This window comes from Hoplias malabaricus, chromosome X2 (assembly GCF_029633855.1).
Source record: "Hoplias malabaricus isolate fHopMal1 chromosome X2, fHopMal1.hap1, whole genome shotgun sequence".
Taxonomy (NCBI): Eukaryota; Metazoa; Chordata; class Actinopteri; order Characiformes; family Erythrinidae; genus Hoplias; species Hoplias malabaricus.
Genome location: NC_089819.1, coordinates 26,991,449 through 27,016,586, shown reverse-complemented (window position 1 = coordinate 27,016,586; position 25,138 = coordinate 26,991,449). Strand labels below are relative to the sequence as shown.

At 42.7% G+C, this 25,138-nt stretch overlaps 1 protein-coding gene across 5 annotated transcripts; it reads right to left on the bottom strand.

Moving 5' to 3' along the window:
• Positions 1-5,195: 5,195 nt before the first annotated feature.
• Positions 5,196-24,026, bottom strand: LOC136677084 (E3 ubiquitin-protein ligase CHFR-like). 5 transcript variants are annotated; one of them, XM_066654480.1, is made up of 18 exons: positions 23,948-24,026; positions 22,316-22,465; positions 19,896-19,995; positions 18,717-18,826; positions 18,389-18,448; positions 17,965-18,147; positions 16,629-16,775; positions 15,796-15,925; positions 15,347-15,501; positions 14,756-14,918; positions 14,318-14,460; positions 14,057-14,167; positions 13,501-13,584; positions 12,530-12,600; positions 11,505-11,592; positions 11,245-11,352; positions 10,287-10,359; positions 5,196-9,443 (listed from the first exon to the last, which is right to left on the bottom strand). In XM_066654480.1, the coding sequence occupies exons 2-18, from the start codon at positions 22,431-22,433 to the stop codon at positions 9,401-9,403; spliced, it is 1,887 nt and encodes a 628-aa protein (XP_066510577.1). In that variant the 5' UTR covers positions 22,434-22,465; positions 23,948-24,026; the 3' UTR covers positions 5,196-9,400. The 5 variants fall into 5 exon arrangements, with proteins under 5 accessions (XP_066510577.1, XP_066510578.1, XP_066510579.1 ...); XM_066654481.1 differs by having other exon boundaries at positions 22,316-22,489; positions 23,948-24,020; XM_066654482.1 differs by having other exon boundaries at positions 22,316-22,485; positions 23,948-24,000.
• Between the last annotated feature and the right edge of the window lie 1,112 nt (positions 24,027-25,138).

The following is a 25,138-nucleotide window of genomic DNA, read 5'->3' as shown; positions in this document are numbered from 1 at the left end:
GAGTGATGGGGTTCCTCTGGTGTGTGGAACTGTGGAACTGTGTTCTCTGGAGTGATGGAGTTCCTCTGGTGTGTGGAACAGTGGAACTGTGTTCTCTGGAGTGATGGGGTTCCTCTGGTGTGTGGAACAGTGTTCTCTGGAGTGATGGGGTTCCTCTGATGTGTGGAACAGTGGAACTGTGTTCTCTGGAGCGATGGGGTTCCTCTGATGTGTGAAACAGTGGAACTGTGTTCTCTGGAGTGATGGGGTTCCTCTGATGTGTGGAACTGTGTTCTCTGGAGCGATGGGGTTCCACTGGTGTGTGGAACAGTGGAACTGTGTTCTCTGGAGTGATGGAGTTCCTCTTGTGTGTGGAACAGTGGAACTGTGTTCTGTGGAGTGATGGGGTTCCTCTGGTGTGTGGAACAGTGGAACTGTCTTCTCTGGAGTGATGAGGTTCCTCTGGTGTGTGGAACAGTGGAACTGTGTTCTCTGGAGTGATGAGGTTCCTCTGGTGTGTGGAACAGTGGAACTGTGTTCTCTGGAGTGATGAGGTTCCTCTGGTGTGTGGAACTGTGTTCGCTGGAGTGATGGGGTTCCTCTGGTGTGTGGAACTGTGTTCTCTGGAGTGATGGGGTTCCTCTGGTGTGTGGAACTGTGTTCTCTGGAGTGATGGGGTTCCTCTGGTGTGTGGAACTGTGGAACTGTGTTCTCTGGAGTGATGGGGTTCCTCTGGTGTGTGGAACTGTGTTCTCTGGAGTGATGGGGTTCCTCTGGTGTGTGGAACTGTGGAACTGTGTTCTCTGGAGTGATGGAGTTCCTCTGGTGTGTGGAACAGTGGAACTGTGTTCTCTGGAGTGATGGGGTTCCTCTGGTGTGTGGAACAGTGGAATTGTGTTCTCTGGAGTGATGGAGTTCCTCTGGTGTGTGGAACAGTGGAACTGTGTTCTCTGGAGTGATGGGGTTCCTCTGGTGTGTGGAACAGTGTTCTCTGGAGTGATGGGGTTCCTCTGATGTGTGGAACAGTGGAACTGTGTTCTCTGGAGTGATGGGGTTCCTCTGGTGTGTGAAACAGTGGAACTGTGTTCTCTGGAGTGATGGGGTTCCTCTGGTGTGTGGAACAGTGGAACTGTGTTCTCTGGAGTGATGGGGTTCCTCTGGTGTGTGGAACAGTGTTCTCTGGAGTGATGGTGTTCCTCTGGTGTGTGGAACTGTGTTCTCTGGAGTGATGGGTTTCCTCTGGTGTGTGGAACAGTGGAACTGTGTTCTCTGGAGTGATGGGGTTCCTCTGGTGTGTGGAACAGTGTTCTCTGGAGTGATGGGGTTCCTCTGGTGTGTGGAACAGTGGAACTGTGTTCTCTGGAGTGATGGGGTTCCTCTGGTGTGTGGAACTGTGTTCTCTGGAGTGATGGGGTTCCTCTGGTGTGTGGAACTGTGTTCTCTGGAGTGATGGGGTTCCTCTGGTGTGTGGAACTGTGGAACTGTGTTCTCTGGAGTGATGGGGTTCCTCTGGTGTGTGGAACAGTGGAACTGTGTTCTCTGGAGTGATGGGGTTCCTCTGGTGAGTGGAACTGTGTTCTCTGGAGTGATGGAGTTCCTCTGGTGTGTAACAGTGGAACTGTGTTCTCTGGAGTGATGGAGTTCCTCTGGTGTGTGGAACAGTGGAACTGTGTTCTCTAGAGTGATGGGGTTCCTCTGGTGTGTGGAACAGTGGAACTGTGTTCTCTGGAGTGATGGGGTTCCTCTGGTGTGTGGAACAGTGGAACTGTGTTCTCTGGAGTGATGGGGTTCCTCTGGTGTGTGGAACAGTGGAACTGTGTTCTCTGGAGTGATGGGGTTCCTCTGGTGTGTGGAACAGTGGAACTGTGTTCTCTGGAGTGATGATGATGAGACTGTAGTCCATCAAATCCTCACAGCTATGTAGCAATTTTGTATAGGTTCATCAAAGAGACCCCTACAACTCAACCCTAACATTTCTGAATGAGTAGCTAACATTTAGACACTAAACACACACAGGTGATTGCATTTGACGTAAAATTCAAAATCAGTCCAAAGTCACTTTGGCTCCTGTTGATTACAAATGATGATGTCACAAAGCAGCTTCACAGATTTCCAGTAAACACAAAGTTTTAACATGAAATGTAAAGAATGTAAAACCCCCCAGGAGAGTGAGGCCAGGGGCGACAGTGGCACAGAGAGACTCCCTCAGAGCTGAGGAAGAACCCTTGGGAGGAACCAGGGCTCACACAGGGGACCTACCCTCCTCTGGTGAATCTACTGGTAACAGTTAGGAGTCCGTGAGAACTTCAGTGTAGGGGCAGCTCTGAGGCCAGTGGTGGTGGCTGGAGCGTGGGCAGCTGATCTGAAGAGTGGAGGAGGAGCTCGACAGTCATCCATCAGTGTCCAGACGAACAGGTAGGGGTCGTTTACTCAGATCCTGCACCTACACAATTAGTCATTAGACCATTGCTCACAATAATAAACTCATCCCTCAACTTTGGATATGTTCCTAAACCTCTAATCAAACCAATGATTAAAAAACCCAGTCGTGACCCTCTTGTGCTCGCAAACTACAGGCCAATATCAAACCTCCCTTTTATTGCTAAGATTCTAGAAAAGGTTGTGTCACAGCAGTTGTGCTCTTACCTACAAAACAATGACATTCATGACATTTTTCAGTCTGGATTTAGACCCAATCACAGCACAGAAACGGCTCTAACAAGAGTCACTAATGACCTTCTCCTTTCACTTGATAAGAGCTGTATCTCTGTTCTGGTGCTGATACCATAGACCAGGGACGTCAAACTCATTCTCACAGAGGGCCACATCGGCGTAATGGTTGCCCTCAAAGGGCCAGATGTAACTGTAAGACAGTGTAAATGTAACTACTCCTTAATGTTAAATAACTCTGAATTTATTACTTATTCAACTTATTTGGATAGATATATAAATGTTTGCTTGTTGCTCTGTTAACAACATAAATCCTGTTCATTTGTGAGGTTAAGAAACTCATTACTCCATCAATCAATGACCAAACTATCCAAGTGAATAAAGAAAAATATCATCAAACACAAGTGATGACCTTCAGTAAACACTGCTTCAAAAATTCACCCCCTGAAAATGACTTAGACACGCGAGTGGTTTCTTCAGCTACAGTAAAGCTAGCTTTCACAGCTGCGTGGTTTTGGGCCGTAATTCTTGTGAACATATCCTGCTGCGATCGCAGTTTGCCTTTTAATTCTTGTACAGTTTGTTGCTTTTCTTGAAGTCTAACTTTGGAAAACTGAGCTCCGTGTTTAGTGTCAAAGTGCCGACGTAAATTGTACTCTTTGACACCTGCCACTGCCTCATAACACAAAAGACACACCGGTTTTCTCCTTGAAACACAAACATGTATCGCCTTCACATCTCTCTTCCATCGGCATCAATCTTTCGTTTCCAGGACATTTTGGGATCAATATTTGTAGGTGTTTCTTAATTGCACTTGTTAAAAAAAATCACATTGAAGAGGATACGCTGTGATCTAGTGGTGGAATGCCGTCACTTGGCGGGCAACTTAATCAGCATGAATTGTGGGAAATGTAGTTTAAGGTCAATGCACGCTTTAGAATTAGTGGCAGAATAATTAATAATTAAAGTGTAAAAGCATGCATTGACCATAAACTCCATTTCCCACAGTTGTTCATGCTGATTGTTACCCGTGAAGCGGCGGCATTAAGCCACTAGATTGCAGTCAATCAGATCTTTTAAGCTCTTGCGGGCCACATCAAATGACACGGCGGGCCACGAGTTTGACACGTGCCATAGATCATGTGATGCTTTGATAGGCTGGAAAATCTGGTAGGAATAAAAGGATCTGCCCTCTCTTGGTTCAGATCCTATTTATCTGACCGTTATCAATTTGTTTATCTGAATAATAAATCCTCTAATCATACTTTAGTTAAATATGGTGTTCCACAAGGGTCAGTGCTTGGCCCTGTATTGTACACACTCTACATGCTGCCACTGGGTCGACTAATCCGTAAGCATGGGATTCAATATCAGCCAAACCTAATGATGTTGCTTGTCTACGTAAAATAACAGAATGTCTAACTAAGAGACCCACAGTCTCTTACTGAACTCACCCCCGTCTCCCGTCACCTTCACATCGTTCACAGGATGCTCATCTACTCTCAGTTCCTCACATTAAGAAAAACACTGCAGGAGGAAGAGCCTTTTCTCACAAAGCTACTCAGCTCTGGAATAGCGTCCGGTTACTGTTTGGGGCTCAGACACACTCCCAGTCTTTACGTCTTTATTATCCCCCTTGTCTGGTTTTCTTTCTCCTGTGTCTCTCGTGCCTTGAGACGTCCTGCTCCTCCCGGTGATGCCCTGATCCAGCGAGTCCTGTACAAGATCTTAGCCTTGTCTCACCTACAGTATCTCGCCTGGCCGTGCAACTGTTGTTTAAGTTCAGTGCTGTGAAGGTGATGAAGACTTCTACGCCGACACCGTTCTTGCGTTTAAATAAAAGGTTTATTAACAGCATCAACCAAGCGCCAGTGGACAGCTTTTTGAGAATTTTCAGCCAGTGCCCTTCTAACTTCACCCCCAGGTCACTGTTCTGTATCTATTTAAGGTAATGGTTTAGCGTCTTGTTTACGTTATCTCCTGCTCTGGGACTGAGGAGAGAGAATTACAGCGTCCTGCTCTTTTACTTAAAGAAAAGTAAGTTTACTCCAAATACTCCGTCCTCATGCAGTGACTCAGGAGAGTAAACATTTCCTAGTGCTGCGCTTCATATCATATAATACACTTCAGAAGGGTGCAGTTTTATCTCAAATTAACTCTGCACCTGCTTTTACCCTTCGACAGAGTCCCTGCCACCTCCTCCTTCCTCTGACTCTTACATCACTGTTTCACCTTCACTTCAGTCTTCACAAACTCAGTCTCCGTCAGTTCACTTCTCTCCTGTTCTCTGTTGTGTCTCTGGTGTCGACTCGAGGAGGATGGGTTCCCCGTGTGAGTCTTGGTCTGAGGGGGGTTTCCTTGCCTCTGTTGCCCCTGACTCACTCAAGAGGAGGCTGGGACTCAGATCTCTGTAAAGATGCTTTGTGACGACTTTGTTGTGAAAAGCGTGTTATAAATGACATCTGATTGATTGATTGATTGATTGCAGTGAAAATGAGTGAACACACATTTGTTCATTTTTTTAAAGCAGACTTTTATTTGCTGGATGTAACAGAAATAATAAAACAATGGGTAGAGTTCACAACAAAAGTAAATTGTAGAATAAAATTAACACAATTATTTAAAACAAAATAAAAAAATCTAAACAGGATCCTGTAGATAGATGTTTATTAGTAAGGTTTTAGTAAAAAAGTCCGTGTTTTTTTTCTCGGTGTGTATTTGAGTTTTAAATGTTAAGCTCCGCAAATAAAAGACATTAGAAATTGCACTAAATATTAACAAAACTTATTAAAAGCTGATTGATCTTGAATTTACTCTTTTTCTTAAATCGTATTTCATCCTTACGTATTTAATTTTGGAAGCTGGTGTTTTACGTCATGTTTAAGTTGCGTATTTTACGTCCTGAACCCGTCTGAAGGTAAAAGGATATTATAGATGTGTAAAATACAAATGAAAATGATTTGTTTACAACTCTTCCACGTTTTAAACAACAAACTAAAGCTATAAACTATTTTTATTCTGTTTTCAAATGCACAAGGCCTCAGACGTCTCTAATACTGACTAAATCGAGTTAAATTGATTTGTTCTTTTTAAGAATTGCATGTTTTTCACAGAAGAATTATGCCTTAAAGTATTTGTTTTGCACACATTGGAGAGGTTCGATTGTGTTACAATAACAATAACAATAATAACAATAATAACAATAACATTCTGAATTCACGAGGTTATAGAGGTATTTTAAGCAAAAAAAAACCAAACAATAAACAGAAGAAAATCCCTGCTGTCCCCCAGAGTGAAGAACACAAACTCAGTTAAATCTTCAGAAGAGCTGCGTAAGGCCATTAAACTACTGCCACGACTTAAAAAGACTTTAAAAATAAACCTAAGGAATTCTAAGTGGGATTCAGGGCCCAATGAGGGTGTGGCAAACTGAACCCTCTGAAGTTAAACACCCTCTGGTCAAACTACATGCTTCTGTCATTGGTTTAAAAAAAAAAAAAAGCTTCTTTCGCATTAATTTCTATGGAATATAAAAGCCGCATGTTTCACTACGTTTTACATTTTTTTTAAAATGTTAAATTCAACAAAAAGACATTCATTAGAAACGTTAACTCACATTTGGCATTTCTCCGTTTGTTGATTTTAGTGGTTTATTTTCAGATGTGTTTTATTTTGAAATGTTTTACATTTTCAATTTTAATTCAGATTTTTAAGAGTTTCTAGGAGTTTATTGGTTCTAACAACATCTTAAATGACTTTAAGAAGGTTACATTTTTATTGTAAAAAGTTAAAGGAAAAAGTAACTAAAGGTGTATAATATTGTAGTTTATTTTTCCTTTTCGTAATTCAACAACACGTCTGTCCCCACACAAAAATAACCACTATTTTAATAAATCGTATGACAGTCAACTTTAAAACGTAATTAATTCGCAGTAACATTACCGTACCGTATCAGATCAGTGAAATATTACAGCACATTAATATTGTGTCGTAAACATTGCCCAATTTATTAAAAGACTTGGTTTACTACATTTCACAAATGTAATCACTTTCTACACTTTGTTACTGGGTCAAAAATGTAATAAATTCCTGATTTTAAAGAGTTACAGCACGTGAGGAAACTGAAAGTGTAGTACGTTTTTATGTAAAACATTAACACATTATTGTAAAAGTGTTTTTTTTAAAGACACTGAAATATTTAACAGAATTTTATTGCATTTCTCACTCGCGCTCCACACAACGTCCAACGCTCTACAGAAGGTGACGAGGAACTGTAACAAAACCCAATCATCGAATAAAGAAAGTGTAACCACCAAAGTGTAAACCACAGTTTTATTCATTTTTGACCCAGTTCCGTATAAAAATATTACATGCAAGCCTTATTTGGAAATCGTAATTTTTTGGGGGTTTCTCTGAGCACTGAGTTGTTCTTTTTATCATTTTTACTCTAAAACAACAAACAAACAAAACAATGTATTTGAAGCGAGATACAAACGTAAAAATAACACCTAAATATTCCCACAGTATCATAATGAAGTGCCTAATATTCCTCTGTTTATTGTTTTTAGCTGATTATCTGTTTCTGTCCTCGTTTCATATGATAAACACTTTTACACTGTTTTTATGCACAATGCCCCCCCCCCTTTTCTTAAAAGTGAAAAAGATAGAGAAAAGAAAGAACTTCAGCAGAGCAGTGTAAAAAAGTGAAAGCAGCAGCTGAGCATCAGAAATGTGCAGTAGTTTGTTCAGATTTAGTGCATTGTCATGGCTTATTAGCGTCGTATTTATATTCTTTACTCTGCACAGGAGAGACACACACTGCAGCGTCTCTGGGACACACCTGGTCACCGCTCTGACCTCCTCCTCTTTATTACAGGTTTATAACTGTGCTCATAAGTGATTAATAAACATATGGAGAGGGGGAAAAAACTTAATTTTTCTACTTGTCATAGTCCACAATTGTTGTTTATTTGCTTTGTTTGACGCAGTGAGGAAACTCAGCATAAAAACAATGACATTTGTACGTGCCATGTTTAATTACTCCACTCCAGTTTAAATTCAGCAAATAAACAGTGATTGTGTAGAAAAGTGTCACATTTTTATAATGAATAAAGACCAGGTGAGTCCAAAGTGTTTGGCGCAGGATAAACATCTGTGCGGAGCCTCCTCTCGGGTCGAGCCACAGGACGAAGGGAAAGGTTTACGCTGCGTGTGGAAGCACCAGCCTGAGATTAAACAAATGCTAAGCAATAAACAACATTTTCTGATTATTATTAAGCACAAAGTTTAGCAGAGTTTAATGTGCACGTGCTCGACCCTACACCACCCGTACAAAGGAGTGCGGGTCTGAGCTGGATTTCTCTCTGAAAGAAATAAAGTTTAAAGCCTGTTATCGTGTCCTGGGAGCAGCCGTGGTCTTAAGGTTCGAGAAGACGGCTTGAGACCAGAGGAGCGCGGGTTCAACTCCTAGGACATTCATCCTCGAGCGAGACACGTGTGTGTGTGTACGGGCGCACGATGACTACAACTTGGTGTCTGAAGTGTAAATTGTCTGTAAGTGTTTATTCAGTGTTTGAATTCCCACAGAAACTCATGTGTGACTCGAGCTGTTTAGTTTTGTAGCACTTTCGCTCTTAAGTCAGTTCCACCTTAAGTAATGTAACTGTAACAGCAAAAATAAGTCAGTGTTACCCCCCTATGGAGCAGTAATAGAGCAACATCCTCATCTCGGTTGGTGCTTTTCAGCGTTTGGAGTCTCTCCGTTGTCTAAAAACCTCCAGATGGCGTTTCTCTGCCGTGAGCAGAGAGAGAGAAAGCTTAGCACCGGACCCAGACACTTTGTTTTTTTTACCCATTTACAGACACTGGGGCTTCGTAAACACATTAGAGCGGTTTCCAGAGCAAACCGACTGCAGAGCAGCACATGGAGAGGACACACACTCAGAGCTTTATACACAGGATTTTTTTTTTTTTTACTTTAAAGTAGTGAACACCACCATCAAAATCAGAGACGCAAGGGGATTATTGACAGTGATTCTTCTTCTGCTGTAAAGAACAGACTTCAAACTGCAGATCCACTTTGGTTCTGTGTTCATTTCCCCACGGCACGCCACTCTCTGCAGGAAGTATCAATAATGCTAAAAGCTACAGGTAACACTTGTGTGCACTGAAATGACATCACACAGTGTGTGCGCCCAAATATAAAAACACACACACGCCCCACAAAAATCCAAGAGCTGCTCGTAGAATTGGAGCACAACACTATCCAGAATGGCACTGAGTGTGTGTGTGTGTGTGTGTTAGCGCTTAGCTACATTTTTAATCCACTGTAACTCAGCAGTGACTGGTCCGGTTTAATCACATTTTCCCAATCATTTCCTCACAGAGAAATCCAGCCTCGATCAGACTTCCTCATACGGGCACGACCTCAACGACAGAAGGAAACAACTTCAGCGCGCTCTAACCTCGAAGCACAGGCTGCGTTATTCACAGTTATAGAAGTCTGTTCTTCATCGCACGTCGTGTCTGATTTTCTCACGAGCAAATGAACGAGGAAAGTGCAGCTTCAGAGAACAAACCTATACATCACTGACGTCTGTCCGTCTGCTCGGACCTGAGCCAACAACACCCCCCCGTGATTGATTCTGCGTCTGAAGACATCTGGCGTTTACTGATCAGTCAAAGAGAAGAGGAAAGAACAAGACTTGTTCATTATTAAAAATAAGGAGCTCGTGTCGAACAGGATCCACTCTCAGTTTTTAAACCGAGTCTGTTCACAAATGTGGTTGAATTTCCTGAAAAACAGAGAGAAAAAAGGAACATTAAAGTGATTTTATCTGTAAAACATTAGATTAGATTCATCTCCTGGTGCTTGAGAAAAAAGAGAATGAAGAAACAAAAGGCAAAGGCTCCCTCTGCTGGCAGAAGAATGAACTACAGGCAACTTAGTTTTTCAATGCGTTTCTGTTCCACCTCCCACTCTTTTTCTTCCTTTTTCCATCCTTCCATCATCTGTGTTTTTTTCTCTTTCCCTTTCTTTCATGCTTTGAATATTAAACATTAAATTAAAGTAAAACCAAAATCAGTGTGTCTCTGTCTTTCAGTAAAAATCTACACAGCGCAGACACAAGAACGTCCCTCCATTTTATCTTTAAACTGTCTTCCATTTTCTATTTAACTGTATTTTTTCACAATCTTTTTTCTTGTTCTTATTCCAATCGTTTGTTGACATTTTCTTTCCTTCGTGCCTCAAACCCAAATATTTTAGTTTTGCACTTGATTCTTTAAGCTGTTGATGTTTGTTCTGTTCTGGATTTATATTTAGTTCCTATCTTTGATGTGATTCTTTTCTTCTTCCCTCACTCTGTTTTTCCTTTATTTCACTCAAATTCTGTTTCTTTCCATTCTTCAATAATTTTAAGAATATTTAGTAACACTTTACAATTTTATAACACTTGCGATTGTTGTAAGTGCTGTTAATTATTAATGATTAATAACATCTTCACTAGTGTCAATTAATAATTAGTTAAGACATTATTTAACCATTTAGTAACGTTCATTACTTCAGTACATTTCGTTAATTAAAGCAACCTTGCTGTAAAGTGTATTTTTGTGGTAAAACTCTGAGTGACTCTTACGTGGCATGATGAGCTTTAATCTGAGTGCGGCAGTTCCGTCCCCAATAACAGTCCGGCCTGGAGGTTACAGCAGCTAAAACACACACACAGAGAGAGAGGTCAGAGAAATATCTCACTGAAAGCTTAAAGTCATTCAGTCTGTACTCAGCATCGAAAGGCATTTCCACTCTAGAGCGTTTGCTCGGGTCTGAATCAGTGAGAAATGTGTCGTTTTGGAGCGTTTACCCTTTGGTTTGAGTTGTTTTCACAGAGAGAAACATTCAAGGAACAATATTCCCCCTCCTCTGATTGGTCAGAGCTGACTGGAGCAGGAAAGTGCTCTCTCCTCTGATTGGTCAGAGCTCACTGGAGCGGGAAAGTGTTCTCTACTCTGATTGGTCAGAGCTGACTGGAGCGGGAAAGTGTTCTCTCCTCTGATTGGTCAGAGCTGACTGGACAAGGAAAGTGTTCTCTCCTCTGATTGGGGCAGTAAACACAGGAGGAAGGTGCTTGGTTCGGGACGAGTGCAGGTTTCTGTTCTGTTTCTCTGATTAAGAAATAAACTCTCCCCAGGTCTGTTTCCCTGCTCCACTGCGTCTGATACACTGCGCCCCCTGGCTACAGGAGCGTTCAGCTCAGACCCGCTGTGTACACCTGAGTGTTAGGGCGGATTCAGGTCAGATCACGTTCTCACCAGAAACCAACTGCTCCAGAGTTTGTTTGGGACCGGACCGAGACCCATTACTTACGAGGGTCTTGTACGGTTTTGATCCAGATCCCAAGCGATTTACTGCGTTCACACCTGACCAAACAAACTGAACCAAGGGGAAAACAATCCAGATTCTGATTTAAGTGGAGTAAACAGCACAGGTGTGAAAACCCCCTCAGAAATGAGTTCTAATCTTAAATGTATTGTTAGAAACTGTTTCTTTTTAGTTTTAAACACATTTGAGTGTGTGTGTGTGTGTGTGTGAGTTACCTGGTAGTTCAGCAGCAGGAATGTTTTCTCTGTATTTGTACGCCAGTTCTTTGAAGTAACGAAGCCCGCAGCAGTAACAGAGCAGGGAGCTGGGACTGATTCGATAATCTGAGAAAACACACAAAACACCTTCAACAACAACTTTATTCCTGACGCTTCTTTAATTCCATTTCAGCTCATTTCCAACAACTGAGAGCTTAACTATTTATGACTGTGTTCATTTCTCAGGTGTCTTTAGAGGCGCCTGCCGTGCTGTGTACCTGTGAGGTGGTAGAGCCCCTGCTGTGTGGCCTGAAGTGCTTCCAGCAGCAGGTCTCTCCAGGTCTTTCCTCTGGAGCTCAAATAATTCTGACACAAAGGAAAAACAGTTTATGATTCACACGAAAAGCATCAGAACGTCTCCAACTCCAGGAAAACATTAGTGAGATGATCATCCCAAAAATTACAGAACAGAGCCCAAAGCTGGGGTTTAACACCATGACAGACTCAGACTTGGGGCTGGTAACGTTATGGTTCTTTTCCTCTGCATGGTCCTGACTCTACCGGACTCGACCCGCCACCAGGTGAATCAGGTCCTGGTTCTGGAAGCGGTTCTTGTTTAGTGGCTGTTCTCTCGTGGTTCAGAGCGAGTCGAGTAGGGACTAAACCATGGCGTGTAAACCTTGCAGAGCGCTGATTGTCCAGAGAGAGTCGTCACTCTACGCCACGCAACGCAGACGACCAGCACCAACTCTCCATCTGTAAAATCTCCAGCTGCAGCAGAGATCACGTTTGTTTTTATCCGACTCACGACGGCAGCTCGTAAAATTACGCCGTGGTCTTTTAAAGAGGTTCAAACGCTCCTTGGATCGGTGGCCGACGAAAGAATCCAGCGAGAGCTGGACTCTGCAACAAGGAAGGAACAAACTCTACTGATCTGTCTGAACTGATGACGGAGCTGTGTTCAGTCCCAAACAACAACAACAACAACTACATGCCAATACACCATGAGTAAACACCGCTTAACGTTACCACCGCCGTTGTTGTGGTTTCCAAAGACCATTGTTCCCCTTAGAGACGGGGTTAGAGACGACACTCGATACATTTTGGAGTGGAGCTGTGGGAGTGGAAAACCGACCAGGAACCAATCAGAGAGTAGAGTCCAGTAGAGTAAAAGGTACAATGCAGAGGAAAAGCGGTGAGAGTTTCTCATTCCTCGGTGATTGAAGCGTTAAAAATCTGAATGAAATCATTCCAAAAACTTAACAGGTATCAAGCAAAATGTGGAGAGTTTAGAGTTTTCTACCTGCAGGATTTCAGACTCGTAGTTGTTATTATTGAGGACTCCGTCCATGCATTTAGCGGTGAGGTTCAGATCTGTGGAGACAATAAACAGACGACTCAACTCCACCCTAAAGGTACACACTCCTTTACATCCTCCTCTTTCCGCTGACGCTCACTCACTCCGTGTTCCTCCTGTCAAACTACGCAGACAGAGCGTTTAACACCGCAGGCCCACAGTCCTGGAGCTCTAACCCACTGCATCTTCATCTCTGTCCATCACCCTCCACCTTTAAGAAGCATTTAAAACTTCCTCACTGCGCTGTTTCATCAAAACTGCAGCTGTCCTTTATTTTCTTACTGTATTCATCACTTTTTAATGTTATTTTATTATCGCTGCTATGTCTTCCCTCTAACTGTAAAGTGTCCGCTTCTAAATAAAACACACTACTGTTATTAATATTATCATTAAAACTAATCTCTCTGGAGGTGATTGTAATGAGCAGATTTGATCTTTTGAGGCATTTCTTAATTGTTTTCCTCGGTTGGATTTCTAGTGCGCGGGCATGTCAGGTGTATCACAGAGCCAATCAGAGTTAGCGATACGAGGAGTGCCCCAGAGGACGCTGGGAATGAAGCGCTATCGTCGTTTGTTAAGTGACGGACTTCCTGCATCCAGACACCTTTATCATCACTGGGGAAAACGCTTGTTCTCTGGCATGGTTAAGGTTATTATATACGTCCCGTAACTGTCTCCGCCCTTAAACTACTCCATCCCATATTTTTCAGGAACATGCAGCAGGCAGTGATTTCAGACTGAGGTTAGGTTTGTGATAAACACAATGAAGATTAGGAGGTCACACATAGCCTTTTTTAAGTTAAAGACTGTCACAGTTAAAGTCACAGTGGATCATATTCACTGCTCTGTGTTATTATCCACTCCCACTTCTTTGTGAACTTTTATAGCCACAAAGACCCAGAACAATCAGAACTCACCACTAAAGTGTGCCAGGCAACCCTGACATCCGATTCGCTGGCAGCCCCAGTACAGGTGACAGAAAGGCCTCTGACACACCATACCTGAGAGAGAGAGGGAAAAACAGGAAAAACATGAAAGAGAAAGACAAAACAAAATAACACTGATCACTTACAGAGTGTTATATCGTCCTCCATGGGATTCTGGGTAAAGCCCAGAGAACCACACGTGTCTGTGGAGGTTCTCTTTCTGAATTGGGGAAGTGGAGAACGGGAAATGACCTCAGTGTGTGTTTCTAGGCTGTTCTCTCTCTGGTACACGTTGGTAGGTGGATTGGAGACTCAAAAGTGTCCGTAGGTGTGAATGTGTGAGTGTTTGTGTCGCCCTGTGAAGGACTGGCACCCCCTCCAGGGTGTGTTCCTGCCTTGCGCCCAGTGATTCCAGGTAGGCTCTGGACCCACCGTGACCCTGAACTGGATAAGGGTTACAGACAATGAATGAATGTGTTCAGAGTGTGTATGAGCATATGTGTGTGTGTGTGTGTGTGTGTGTGTGTGTGTATGGGAGGGGGCTCACAGTGCTGAGGTGAATTGCTGATGTGTTCTGAGCGGCGGTCCGGCATCGGCTGCAAACAACACGAACAAATCAGATGACCACCATGAGGAGGACATTTAAATTCCTGAGGAACTATAGAAAGACGAGAGAGAGAGAGAGAGAGACCATCAGTTCTCAACAGCGGTGTTCCGCGGTCTAAAGTCTTTTTTCCCAGAAGAGTTTCGGACAAAATCCTGATTAACACACTTCATTTCAGATTGGACATGTGTGTGTGTGTGTTACCTGTGCAGGTATCAGTGGAGGTGGATGGGCCATCTCCTGGTGCTTTCACTGCTCCCTCTTCCTGGGTGGAGCTACAGATCCAGGGGGCGGAGCTAAAATCCCTTCTGTATCCTGGGCACTGCCTACACATCATGTACGGTTGGCTGCAGAAAACATATCAACATTTATGTTTATCTCTTTTTCACCAGACCTAACCCAAAGGGAGGGAATATAAAGGTCATCCAAGGGTGATCTCGTGTTGGTTTTGCTGATGTCGACTTGTGAGCACACAGCACCAATCTGAACGTGAGCAGGGAAAGTGTGTGTGTATGAGAGTGCTTTCTGTTCACTCACAGGAGTGTGTTTGCTTGCTCAAATTGTAGAGACTGGACTTCGTCTATGTTCTGATGAAAGTGAGTGGTCAGCTGTGTGAGAGAGACAGTTTATACGGTGTCTAACCTCAGGTCCGACGTATCACTGTCGTTGTCTGAGAGTTCGAAAAGATAATCAGAGCTCCCTTCTTCATCAGAGAAAGACCTCTCCACCTTCGGCTGCAGCATGTCCTGAGTGATTTTATTACGAGCGTCCATGCTCCTCACGTCCGCCTCACTACGGCACTTCTCTATCAGAGAGAGAGAGAGAGAGAATGAAAATGTTTAAGCGCCACAGAGGGGGTCCCTGCCCCCGCCATTTAAAGCCCGTTTACACTTCAGCGTTGACCTGACGCAGAGCCTACACTGTTGTGAGGATTATACTTTTTGTTTGTGTCTGTGTCACTCTGCTGTTACACCTCCACACCACTAGGGGCTGAATCTCCTGCCTCTACACCAGTGGCTCCTAAACTTTTATTGCCATGCCCCCTTTTGGAGATGAGAACCCCGCCCCCCCACTTCATATACGGGACCCGCTCTATGGAGCATAAACTGGTTTATTAAGGGACCACAGAGCAACTTCATACAAATTCTTTCCTGGAATGTGTTTGCTACGTTCTGGTGTTAAAAAATGACTGACTGCACCTTTAACTGGAGCGGACAGCTGTGGGTTCTTTACCTGGGTGCTGCAGCAGGTACGCCTCCACCAGGTTGTTGAGGATGTGGTTTTTACGGATTCTCTCCACAGGACATCGACAGGTGGGACACAGAGAGGACCGCTCCATCCACCCGGAATAACACGCCGCACAAAACGTGTGCATACAGGGCTGAAGACTGAGAACATGCCTTGTTATTTATCGCTGATTTCTGTCACTAAACCAAGATCATGGACTTCAGCCTCGTATGTAAAAACGTATGTAATAAATTAACCTCTTTCCTCCCTTTACTCATTCATTCATTCATCCATCCATCCATCCATCCATCCATCTTCTATATGGGCTTCATCACATTGGTCATCGTGGGTTGGATACCTAGGTGCAAGGCAGGACCACAGCGCTACTCCATCACAGGACACACACACACACACCTGTGGACAATGTCACACACTCACGCATTCACTCACTGTACCTGACGCAGTCATGGAGCAGGTCCTGGCAGATGATGCAGGTGAGAGACTCCTCCATTTTATCAGTTTTTGCTCCTTCTCCACTTTCTTTCTCTGGTTTAGCAGCAGAGTCACTGACAGAGCCGAACGTGTCTGAGAGAAAAACAAAACATTAGAACCAGAAAATTATAGCTAACACACACATATACACACACACACACACATCATTTCTACTGCATAATGCAGATTCTACTCTCTGGTTGGTTTTCCACTCCCACAGCACCCACCCTCCCCCCCCCCCCCAAATGTATCAGTGTCGTCTCTAACCCCGTCTCTAAGGGGAACAGTGGTCTTTGGAAACCACAACAACGGCGGTAGTAACGTTAAGCGGTGTTTACTCATGGTGTATTGGCGTGTTGTTGTTGTTTGGGACTGAACACAGCTCCGTCATCAGTTCAGACAGATCAGTAGAGTTTGTTCCTTCCTTGTTGCAGCGTCCAGCTCTCGCTGGATTCTTTCGTCAGCCACCGATCCAAGGAGCGTTTGAACCTCTTCAAAAGACCACGGCGTCATTTTACGAGCAAACGTGATCTCTGCTGCAACTAGAGATTTTACAGATGGAGAGTTGGTGCTGGTCGTCTGCGTTGCGTGGCGTAGAGTAACGACTCTCTCTGGACAATCAGCGCTCTGCAAGGTTTACACGCCACGGTTTAGTCCCTACTCGACTCGCTCTGAACCACGAGAGAACATGCTGCGACGTCATGAAACAGTAACATCTGTCTGTCCCTCTATCTGTCCATCCACTTTCTCAGCAGCAAGAGTCACCCTTCAGAGCTGATGAAGAACAACCACCCACCTATTTTCTGTCTCTTTCTCTCCGGCCCCACGCCCTCGTCCGTTTCTCTCGTCTGTTTGAGGGATGTCAGGTTGGAGACTCCAGCGCTGGACTCTGGAACTTTCTGACGAACCCCCGATGGCTCCATTAGAGTCAGATCACCGTAACCTGCACAGAACAACCATGGGAAAAATGAACTCAAACGCTCCTCGTTCACTCACTGGCCAGAGAACGTGTTCCAGGAGGCAGGAAGTGGGTCGTCCCTCGGACGTCTTCAGTTTTCATGGATATTTTGAGATAAAAAATTGAGAAGACGTCATAAACTGCACTAATAGAGGCACTTATGTTAGACGCCTCGAAACACCTGTCTCTCCGTGGCACAAATCAGCAGATGATACAAAGTTCTTTGACACTGTGCGCAGAGACATCGTTACTGAAGACATGTTAGTTTTATGAGCGCAGATAAACATTCATCACATTTTACCAGCTCTTGATTTACTAATGGTTTTGATAGAGATGTTTTTACTCTATTTACAGTGAAAATGGTGTGTGTGTGTTTAGACTGGGGCTTTCCTTTGTTCCTTATTTCCACTTTCCTGGCAAGAACAGCTTCCAGAAACACTACAGCACCACCTCCAGTTCAGGAGTAAAAGTACACAGTAAACTATAAACCACTGGTGTGTGTGTGTGTGTGTGTGTGGTGGAGGGGGGGGGGGGGGGGACTATATCGTAGGCAACGTGTCGACGTGCAACCTACACCGTCACCTGACGTGCCCCTCTCCAGAAATGTAACTCCGCGTGGCGCAGACGGCAGGCTGTGATTGGTCAGTAGTGGGAGGGACATTGTTGAAGTTGAACTGAAGAGGTACAGGAACATGAGCTCCTCTCCTCCTCCACACACAGAGACACACACAGTGACACAGAGACACACAGACGGAGACACACACAGCAGCACATTCACAGACAGAGACCTCCTCAGACATGGGGTGGACGTCAAGGACCAATCAAAATGTTGAACAAAGGAGAAATACGGATGTCTCTGTGGAAAATTAAATCAAGGAAAAGCGATACCATGCGGGAAAAACACGCTCCGTCCCAAACCGTGCCCTCCTCCCTACAGAGTGCAATTTAAAGATTTATAAACATAATTCTACTGCACTATGTACTGCAGAGTGTAGAGGAATGTGTTTGAGATTCCTCTAGTGGTGCGGCGGTGTAACTGCAGGGCGACACAGACACGAACGCAGACGTATAAACAGCGTAGGGCTCCTGTGTAGGTTCGAAGCAGAGGTATAAATTGGGCCTAAAACTGTCTTTAGAGTTGTGTGTGTGTGTGTTAAAGGTGGTAAACTCTTACTGGTGTGTGTGGGGTGTGTGTAGAGGGGGGGGTAAAGGTGGGAGCTGGAGGTACTCGGCTGATCCTCGTATCGATGCGGTTTTTCCAGAGGAGAACACGGAAGTGTGACGGGCTCCACTGGATCCGGATCCACTTCAGTGTCAATACGATCCATTTCAGAAGAACAGCTCCTTCTCACAGAGTCTAGAAACACACACACACACACACGATTCGAGAGACAGACAAAGACACACACACAGAGAGAGTAAGGCACAGATACGGAGAGAAGGAAAGATTTACAGAGAAACAAATGGTAACAAATGTAAAATTAAAATAAATAAATACACACTACTGCTATCAATACCGTTTACATCAGTAATCAATTAAATTATATCTTAGCAACTAATCACCAAACAAAAAAAAGTGACACCCAAAAGGGACTGACCCTCAGTGTCCGGAGAGCCACTGTGTCGGGGACTAATGGCCTGATACACGTACGCAATATCTACAAAACAATAACACACACACACAGGTGTCTGTTAGAATCCGTCAGCGCGCACACACACACACCCTGTTTAACACACACACACACACACCCTGTTTGGACCTTCTTCTGAATCACTGTGAGGACCGATGTGTCTGTGCTTTTATCCTTTAACTGTATTTTACTGCCTCTGTTTGTGTGAGGCTTTGATGATTTATATTTTGTCAGATACATATTTAAAATAATAATAATAATAATTCACCACAAAGAAAATAAACCCGGGGCTCACTCTGTTCTGGTTCACTCTTCCTGTAAACAAAGTAGATGACGTCTCCGTTCTGCAGCAGATGGCTCTGTTTCTTCACCAGTTTGGACATGTTTATTACTGTACCATTAGTGCTGGAGTCAACAAACAAACAAACAAACAGAACACAATACTGTTAAAGGACTGGAACTGAACTGAAACCTGTGCCACAAACTGAAGAAGCCCTGGTCAAATGTAAGGATCTGTCAGTTTCATAAAAACAAGAGCAGAGAGAACCTGGAGAAGCCTGGTTTAGCTGGAGCTCCATTAGCCACAGAGCCGCTGTCACAGAGGAGTGTGTGGCGTTATAAAAACAGGAAAAGCCCAAATATACATCCCCTCTTCACTGGGAGGTCTGGAGAAGCTTTGGTGCTTACATCAATGTCTTTGTTTACAATAATAACTAACTATAACTAACTATAAAAGCAGTTCATCTTCTCAGTTGCTGACAGTGTGTGAGAGATCAGTGAAAGTCTGTTCTTTTCTGTTCACACAAAGCTACAAAACTGAAGCACGGTGTTCAGACGACTTTAAAGCAACTCTTTCACCAGAAAACAACAACATTTAAGTTTTTGAACATTTCTCAAACCAAGCACCATAACATTTTATCAGCGTATCTACAGTCGATAAAGGAACAGGGCCTCGCTGGGAACTATGTATTTATCACTGATTTACATTTCTATAAGAGTCTGAGTGATAAAGTGCTGTAACTAATCCACAGACTCCTTTATTCTGAGGAACGCCTCGCTCTGGTGCTCTTTAATGATCCGGAGATTCCCCCGTTTTAGTGTAAAGATGAACACAAAGCCGTTCAGATGTTATTCACTCGTCAGAAAGTCACTAACAGTGAGGTGTGACGTGTATTTGTCTCGTTATGGGGACACACACACGAGATTTCTTTTTTCTCCCGAAGCAAGGATAATTTAAATAGCAATAAAAACGGGGAAAAGGGAAATCCATAGCGCTGACTCTGAGGCGACGCTAGCTGCCGAGGGAAGTAAACACCAGTTGCGTTTGGGGGTGGGAACAAGTCACGACAAGGACAGACGACCGGAGCTGTTACTGAAACGTATCAAAAGTGGAAAACATCACGAAGTTTAAATTTAGGTTTAACACTTACATAAATAAAATGTATTTGGATTTTCTGGGTTTCCAGAGCCTTACCTCATGTCCTCCAGCCACACCTGCCCCGAGGTCTGATCCTGTGTGATTTTGCAGTGATCTCCTGAGACCAGTTTATTAGCAGGAAACGACAGATCACACCCTGGGAAACACACACAAATCACTAAACGTTTACTTCTGAACGACTGTGTACAACCATCACTGTCTCTCTCACACCGCGAGACCCGAGCTACGAGACTCTGAGAGGCGCCAGACACACGGCGTCAAACTGTGGGAGGAAAAGTGTGTTTTTCCAGAGATTAAGTGTTTGAAAAAGCATATTACATATTATACCCCCCTTCGTTCATGTTCACATTTATGTAAGAATCTGGAGCCCACCAACCCACACACTGTGAAACAAGACCCCCCCAGTCAGTTTTCTGTGCGCCCAAGTGAGAAAACACGGCATAAAACGAGCCGCACCTGACGTCAAGTGCAGAGACTTTAGAATGGCCCCGCCCCCTCGTCTGAGTCTGTCCAATCACAGCGCTGGACCCGTGTTTATGTGAGAGTGCAAAGACGAGGTTAAACTCAGCAAAACAGACACAACGAGCGCGGAGAAATAAGAGCACTGAGTAAAAACGGAGAAGAAAGAGAACAGAGTGAAAACGGCTAAAAACCAGAGCTTCTGCTCCTCGCTCCTCACTGCTGTGTGCTCGGGGTCGGGGTGAACAGAGAGTGGCTCATTATCATTTAAAGGAACAGGGGCTGAAAGCGGGCGTTCTGAACAGGGCTGTTTACACAGAGGGAGAACACTGCTGTGGGGCTCGTGGGGTTTGGACCCCACTATGTTCCTCTGTGGAGACGAGGGGGGTACGTCTTGTTTAAAGAAGCCAAAAAAACCTTACATTTAAAACAACAAAACTTACATATGAATATTATTATTATTAAATCTCTTTTTTAAAAAAAACACTACTCTGTTGTCTCCATTTAAAACGAGGTATTTTAGTCTCTGCAGAAATTAATTAATCAAAAATAATCATCAGAAACACACAAATAAAGCCCTGACGTCTGAAATCACAGCCAATCCAGACACACAGATTTACAAGTCATGGTTTTTAAGGTGGGAAAGAGACATGAAAGTGTTTGGGAACGAGACGCAGACGTCCCACACAAAAAGCTGCTTAATATTCTTCCCAATCGTCTTCAATAGAGCCCTTTGTTATTACTGGGGGTTCGTGGGGGGGGGGGGTCCTTTAGTTTTCCCAAACTAAAGAGGGGTATTGTGTGAGGCACGAACTCACTGAATAAAGTCCAGACACTAGAACGTCGCCCAGAGAATTCGCCCCGACAAAAGGAGGGGGAAAAAGGAGCCAAACTTTAAAAGGATGCTGAAATCTCATGGAAAACTTTAGCATTCTTCTAAAAATACAACACATTACATTTTGTACAACTTTACTACATTCTAACACTGTTCTGTAGATTTGATATTTCATTAAACAATAAAACTGTGTGCTACAACTGTAATTAAAACAACAAACCAACTCTCCCTCGAGAAACAACAAAATAAACAGCTTTGTCTCAGCAGCATTTTAAATCGTCCAGATACAACCCACATTTATCTCTTTAATGCTTTAAAATAGGACCCCCCCGCGTTTCTGAACTCCTAAAGGGTTAATTTTATTGATAGTTGTGTAAATATTGCATTAAAATATTTTAACGCTGCTTTCTTTTTCTCAAAACTGCTTTAAAATGTCAACTTTCCTTCTGTTAAAATCAAAGGAACATGGCTCTAAGGCTTTTAAAGGTTTTTTTTTGTAGAAAATGATAACATTCACTTTTACGTAAATCACTCATACTTTATTTCTACCTTCACCCACGTGGTGTTTATGACACATTTAAACTGTGCACGTCCTACTCTTTCTTGATCTGAAATAGCATTGAAACACATCTTTTTAAACCTTAAAATATTCCACTGTAACTTCTTCAAACCCACTGTATTTACACTGGAGGTGCATTAAACACGGCTCCTTTTACTTTTAGCAAAACTGGACCCATCCTTCACACTTTTGTCTGTTAAAGAAGCCCTTTTGGTTCCACAAAGGACCATTTTTGCTAATAATTTACATGAAGCGAAGGTACTTTACACTCTCACACACCTCTTTAACAATACGGTTCTTTATGGAACCCAAAGGTGTTCTTTGTTTTTAAGAGTGTAATTCAGTTCACGAAGGCATCCCCCTGTCTCTCTGACGCTAACGCAGTGTAAATCAGTGTATCCTCTCTCCTCCCGTCCACAGCGCAAAGTAACAGAGTTAAACTGCGTCAGCGAGCGCAGACAAAGTTCAAAACTCATAACCCACTCATCGTTCCAGAGAGATTCCTGTCGACAGTGAAGTGTGAATCAGTGTAACTGTGTGTAGCTGACCCTTCCTCCTCCGGGTAATGCATTAAAACTTTACAAAACTCAAGATGAAACCCACCTTTCCTCCTGCCAACAGTGCACTCTCTGTTGGTGAGGAGCAGAGTGAGTTCAGACTGAGACGAAGCTCCAACCCGAACCAGTTTCCCCCACGGCCGTCCTCTACTCTCCGAATCCATCTTCTCCTCCTCAGAGTTTAGGGGAAGCGCATCTAAACAGAGCAGAACATCCCTGTCTTGAATAAACAGCAGAAAACTATTTACTTTTTAATATTTTGACACAACAACACTGTATTTCACTCTTCTTTTAATGTCATTAATACACTATGAAGGTGTTAATGCTCTTTCACGTGTGTCCTGACACTGTGTTTAAAACATTTACACACTTTGTGTTAAATGATCTACACTTCCAGGTCCTGAAAGTACATTAACACAACTCTCCTTGAGCTTACGTTGCATTAAAAATAGAATTATCCGGCTTCATTTACTCAAACTACATGCTAAAGCCTAGCTCTAAGAGTGAAACAGAAGAGAAAAATCAAACTAAACAACCCACTTTCAGCTCTTTACATTAATTCTTGTAGATTTAGATTTTTGGTGCATATCAGAAAAACAATCACAGAGCCTTTCATCTTTCTCTTTACATTCATTCATTTAATGATTTCTCCTTAAAACATTCCATATGTTACTTTTAAAGAGTGCAGTGAATTTAAATAATATAAAGATGTCTTTGTCCTGGAACGGCATTAACTTGCTTTATTCTTGGAAAAATAATACAATAATTAAGTACATTTATTAATTTATTAAAAAAACACAATCCACTATTTGAACTAAAACAATGGATTAAAACTAAAGTTTGTAAACAATAACAGAGCACTGTTTAAAACACAGACTGCATTGTGGATGGTTTTTAAATATTTGTAAAAACAATAAAAACAAATAATTTAAAATCAAGAATGCTGGAATATTGAAAACTACTGATTCTTAAAGTAAAATTTTTATAAAAATGATGTTTATACCTTGCTCAAATAAAGGGGAAATTATAAGACGTAATCACAACTAACACGCAATAAATCCAAATATTTTAAAGAAAACAAACATTTACACGCCCTTAATATTTAATATCTGTTATTAGTCAGCGCCGTAACTCTGAGAATTTAGAACAAAAACGTTTCAAATTTGTTAAAAAAAAGTTTGTTTTCCAAACAAAAATAGCAGTAGCTCTGATAGCCATCTTGCTAACCAGATTCTTTCGAGAAATAAAGCAATAAAGAAGATATAAATACACCATACGGTTGCCTGCGCTGAGTTGGGAAGATTATATGAAGTCAACATGAAGAAATAAGAGAATATAGTGAATATAAACTGTATTTAAATTACGATGTTTAAGTTAGTTTCCTTATTCGCCAGCTTCTGTTTGGAACTCTCTATTCCACCTTAAATTGGGAATGAGTCATACAGGCGCCTCAAGCTTCAGAATGTAACTGCTGCACATTTAAGGTGGAACGGACTATTCCAATAAGATGCAGGCGAACAGACAGACAACTTCAGATTCGCGTTTAAAGGACTATGTTTAAAACAGAATAAACCATTTACAATTTAAAATATCGAGGACACGTGAGTAAAACAAGTCTTAAAAGTGAATTTACAATAAAAAACAAAGTATTAACTTGATATTACTCATTTTATTTTACCGTTCAGTTCAACGCTTCTCCAATCTGCTCTCTCCGTTCATTCCTTCAGACCTGACTGCCAAACAGAGGTAGAGCCGCCTTTCCTCTCTCTCTCTCTCTCTCTCTCTCTCTCTCTCTCTCTCTCTCTCTCACACACACACGCACGCACGCGCACGCACGCACAAACACACACACACACACACACACACACACACACACACACACGCTGTGGCTCTACATACATAGATTATTAGATATTTATTCTATAAATATGTTAGAATATGTTATTACATTTTTACTTTGTTTACATTACTGATATTTCACATTTACATTTAGCATAAAAGATAATAGTTTATAATAGTAGATAATTCAGCAGAAGGGATGTAGTGAAAGGGGGTTACAAGGAAAAGCCAATGGGCAAGTCATCCCCTCGCAGAGAGCAGTTAGTGTGTGTTGCGCTGGTAAAAGTGAATCAGACACAGCAGTGCTGCTGGAGATTTTAAACAGTGTCTACTCTGTCCACTTTTTGACAAACCTGTCTTTAATCATAGACTTCACAGGAAAAGACATCCCCTTGTTCCCTCGCTTAAAACCAATGTCTAAGATTCTTGGGAAACAGCTGTTCTCTCAGGTTTGTATACATTCAGAAGCTCTGCATCATTTAAGGTGGAATGGTGTGTTGTACGTATCTGAAGTGTACCTTCCCATTAAACATTTAGCCATTGATTCAACGTTGAAATAAAGTAATGACTGCCGTCTAATCAACGTTCTCTTAAGGTTGAAAATGAAAGTTGAAAAGACGTCCAAACACAGACATTGAAAAGACGACTATTAGACGTATTTTGGACGTCCATTGATGTTATCGATTGGTTACCACTTAACTAACTTATTAAGATGGATTTTGGACGTCCGTTGACGTTTAAAATATGTCCTTGACGGACAGACTACATTTAGACCTATTTTGAACGTCCAGGGACATTCCTTGTTTACTGGGTTTTCTGTAAATTTTGAATTTAGTTTGAATTCCCACAGAAACTCATTTCTGACTTGAGTTGTTTAGTTTTGTAGCACAGTCGCTAATGCAGTTAGCTGTCTCCTGGGTTTGGAGACATTTCCACCTTAAGTGATCTGATACAGCAAAAATAATTCAGTGTTACCCCCCTGGAGTCTCCCCGTTGTCTAAAAACCTCCAGATGGCATTTCTCTGCCGTG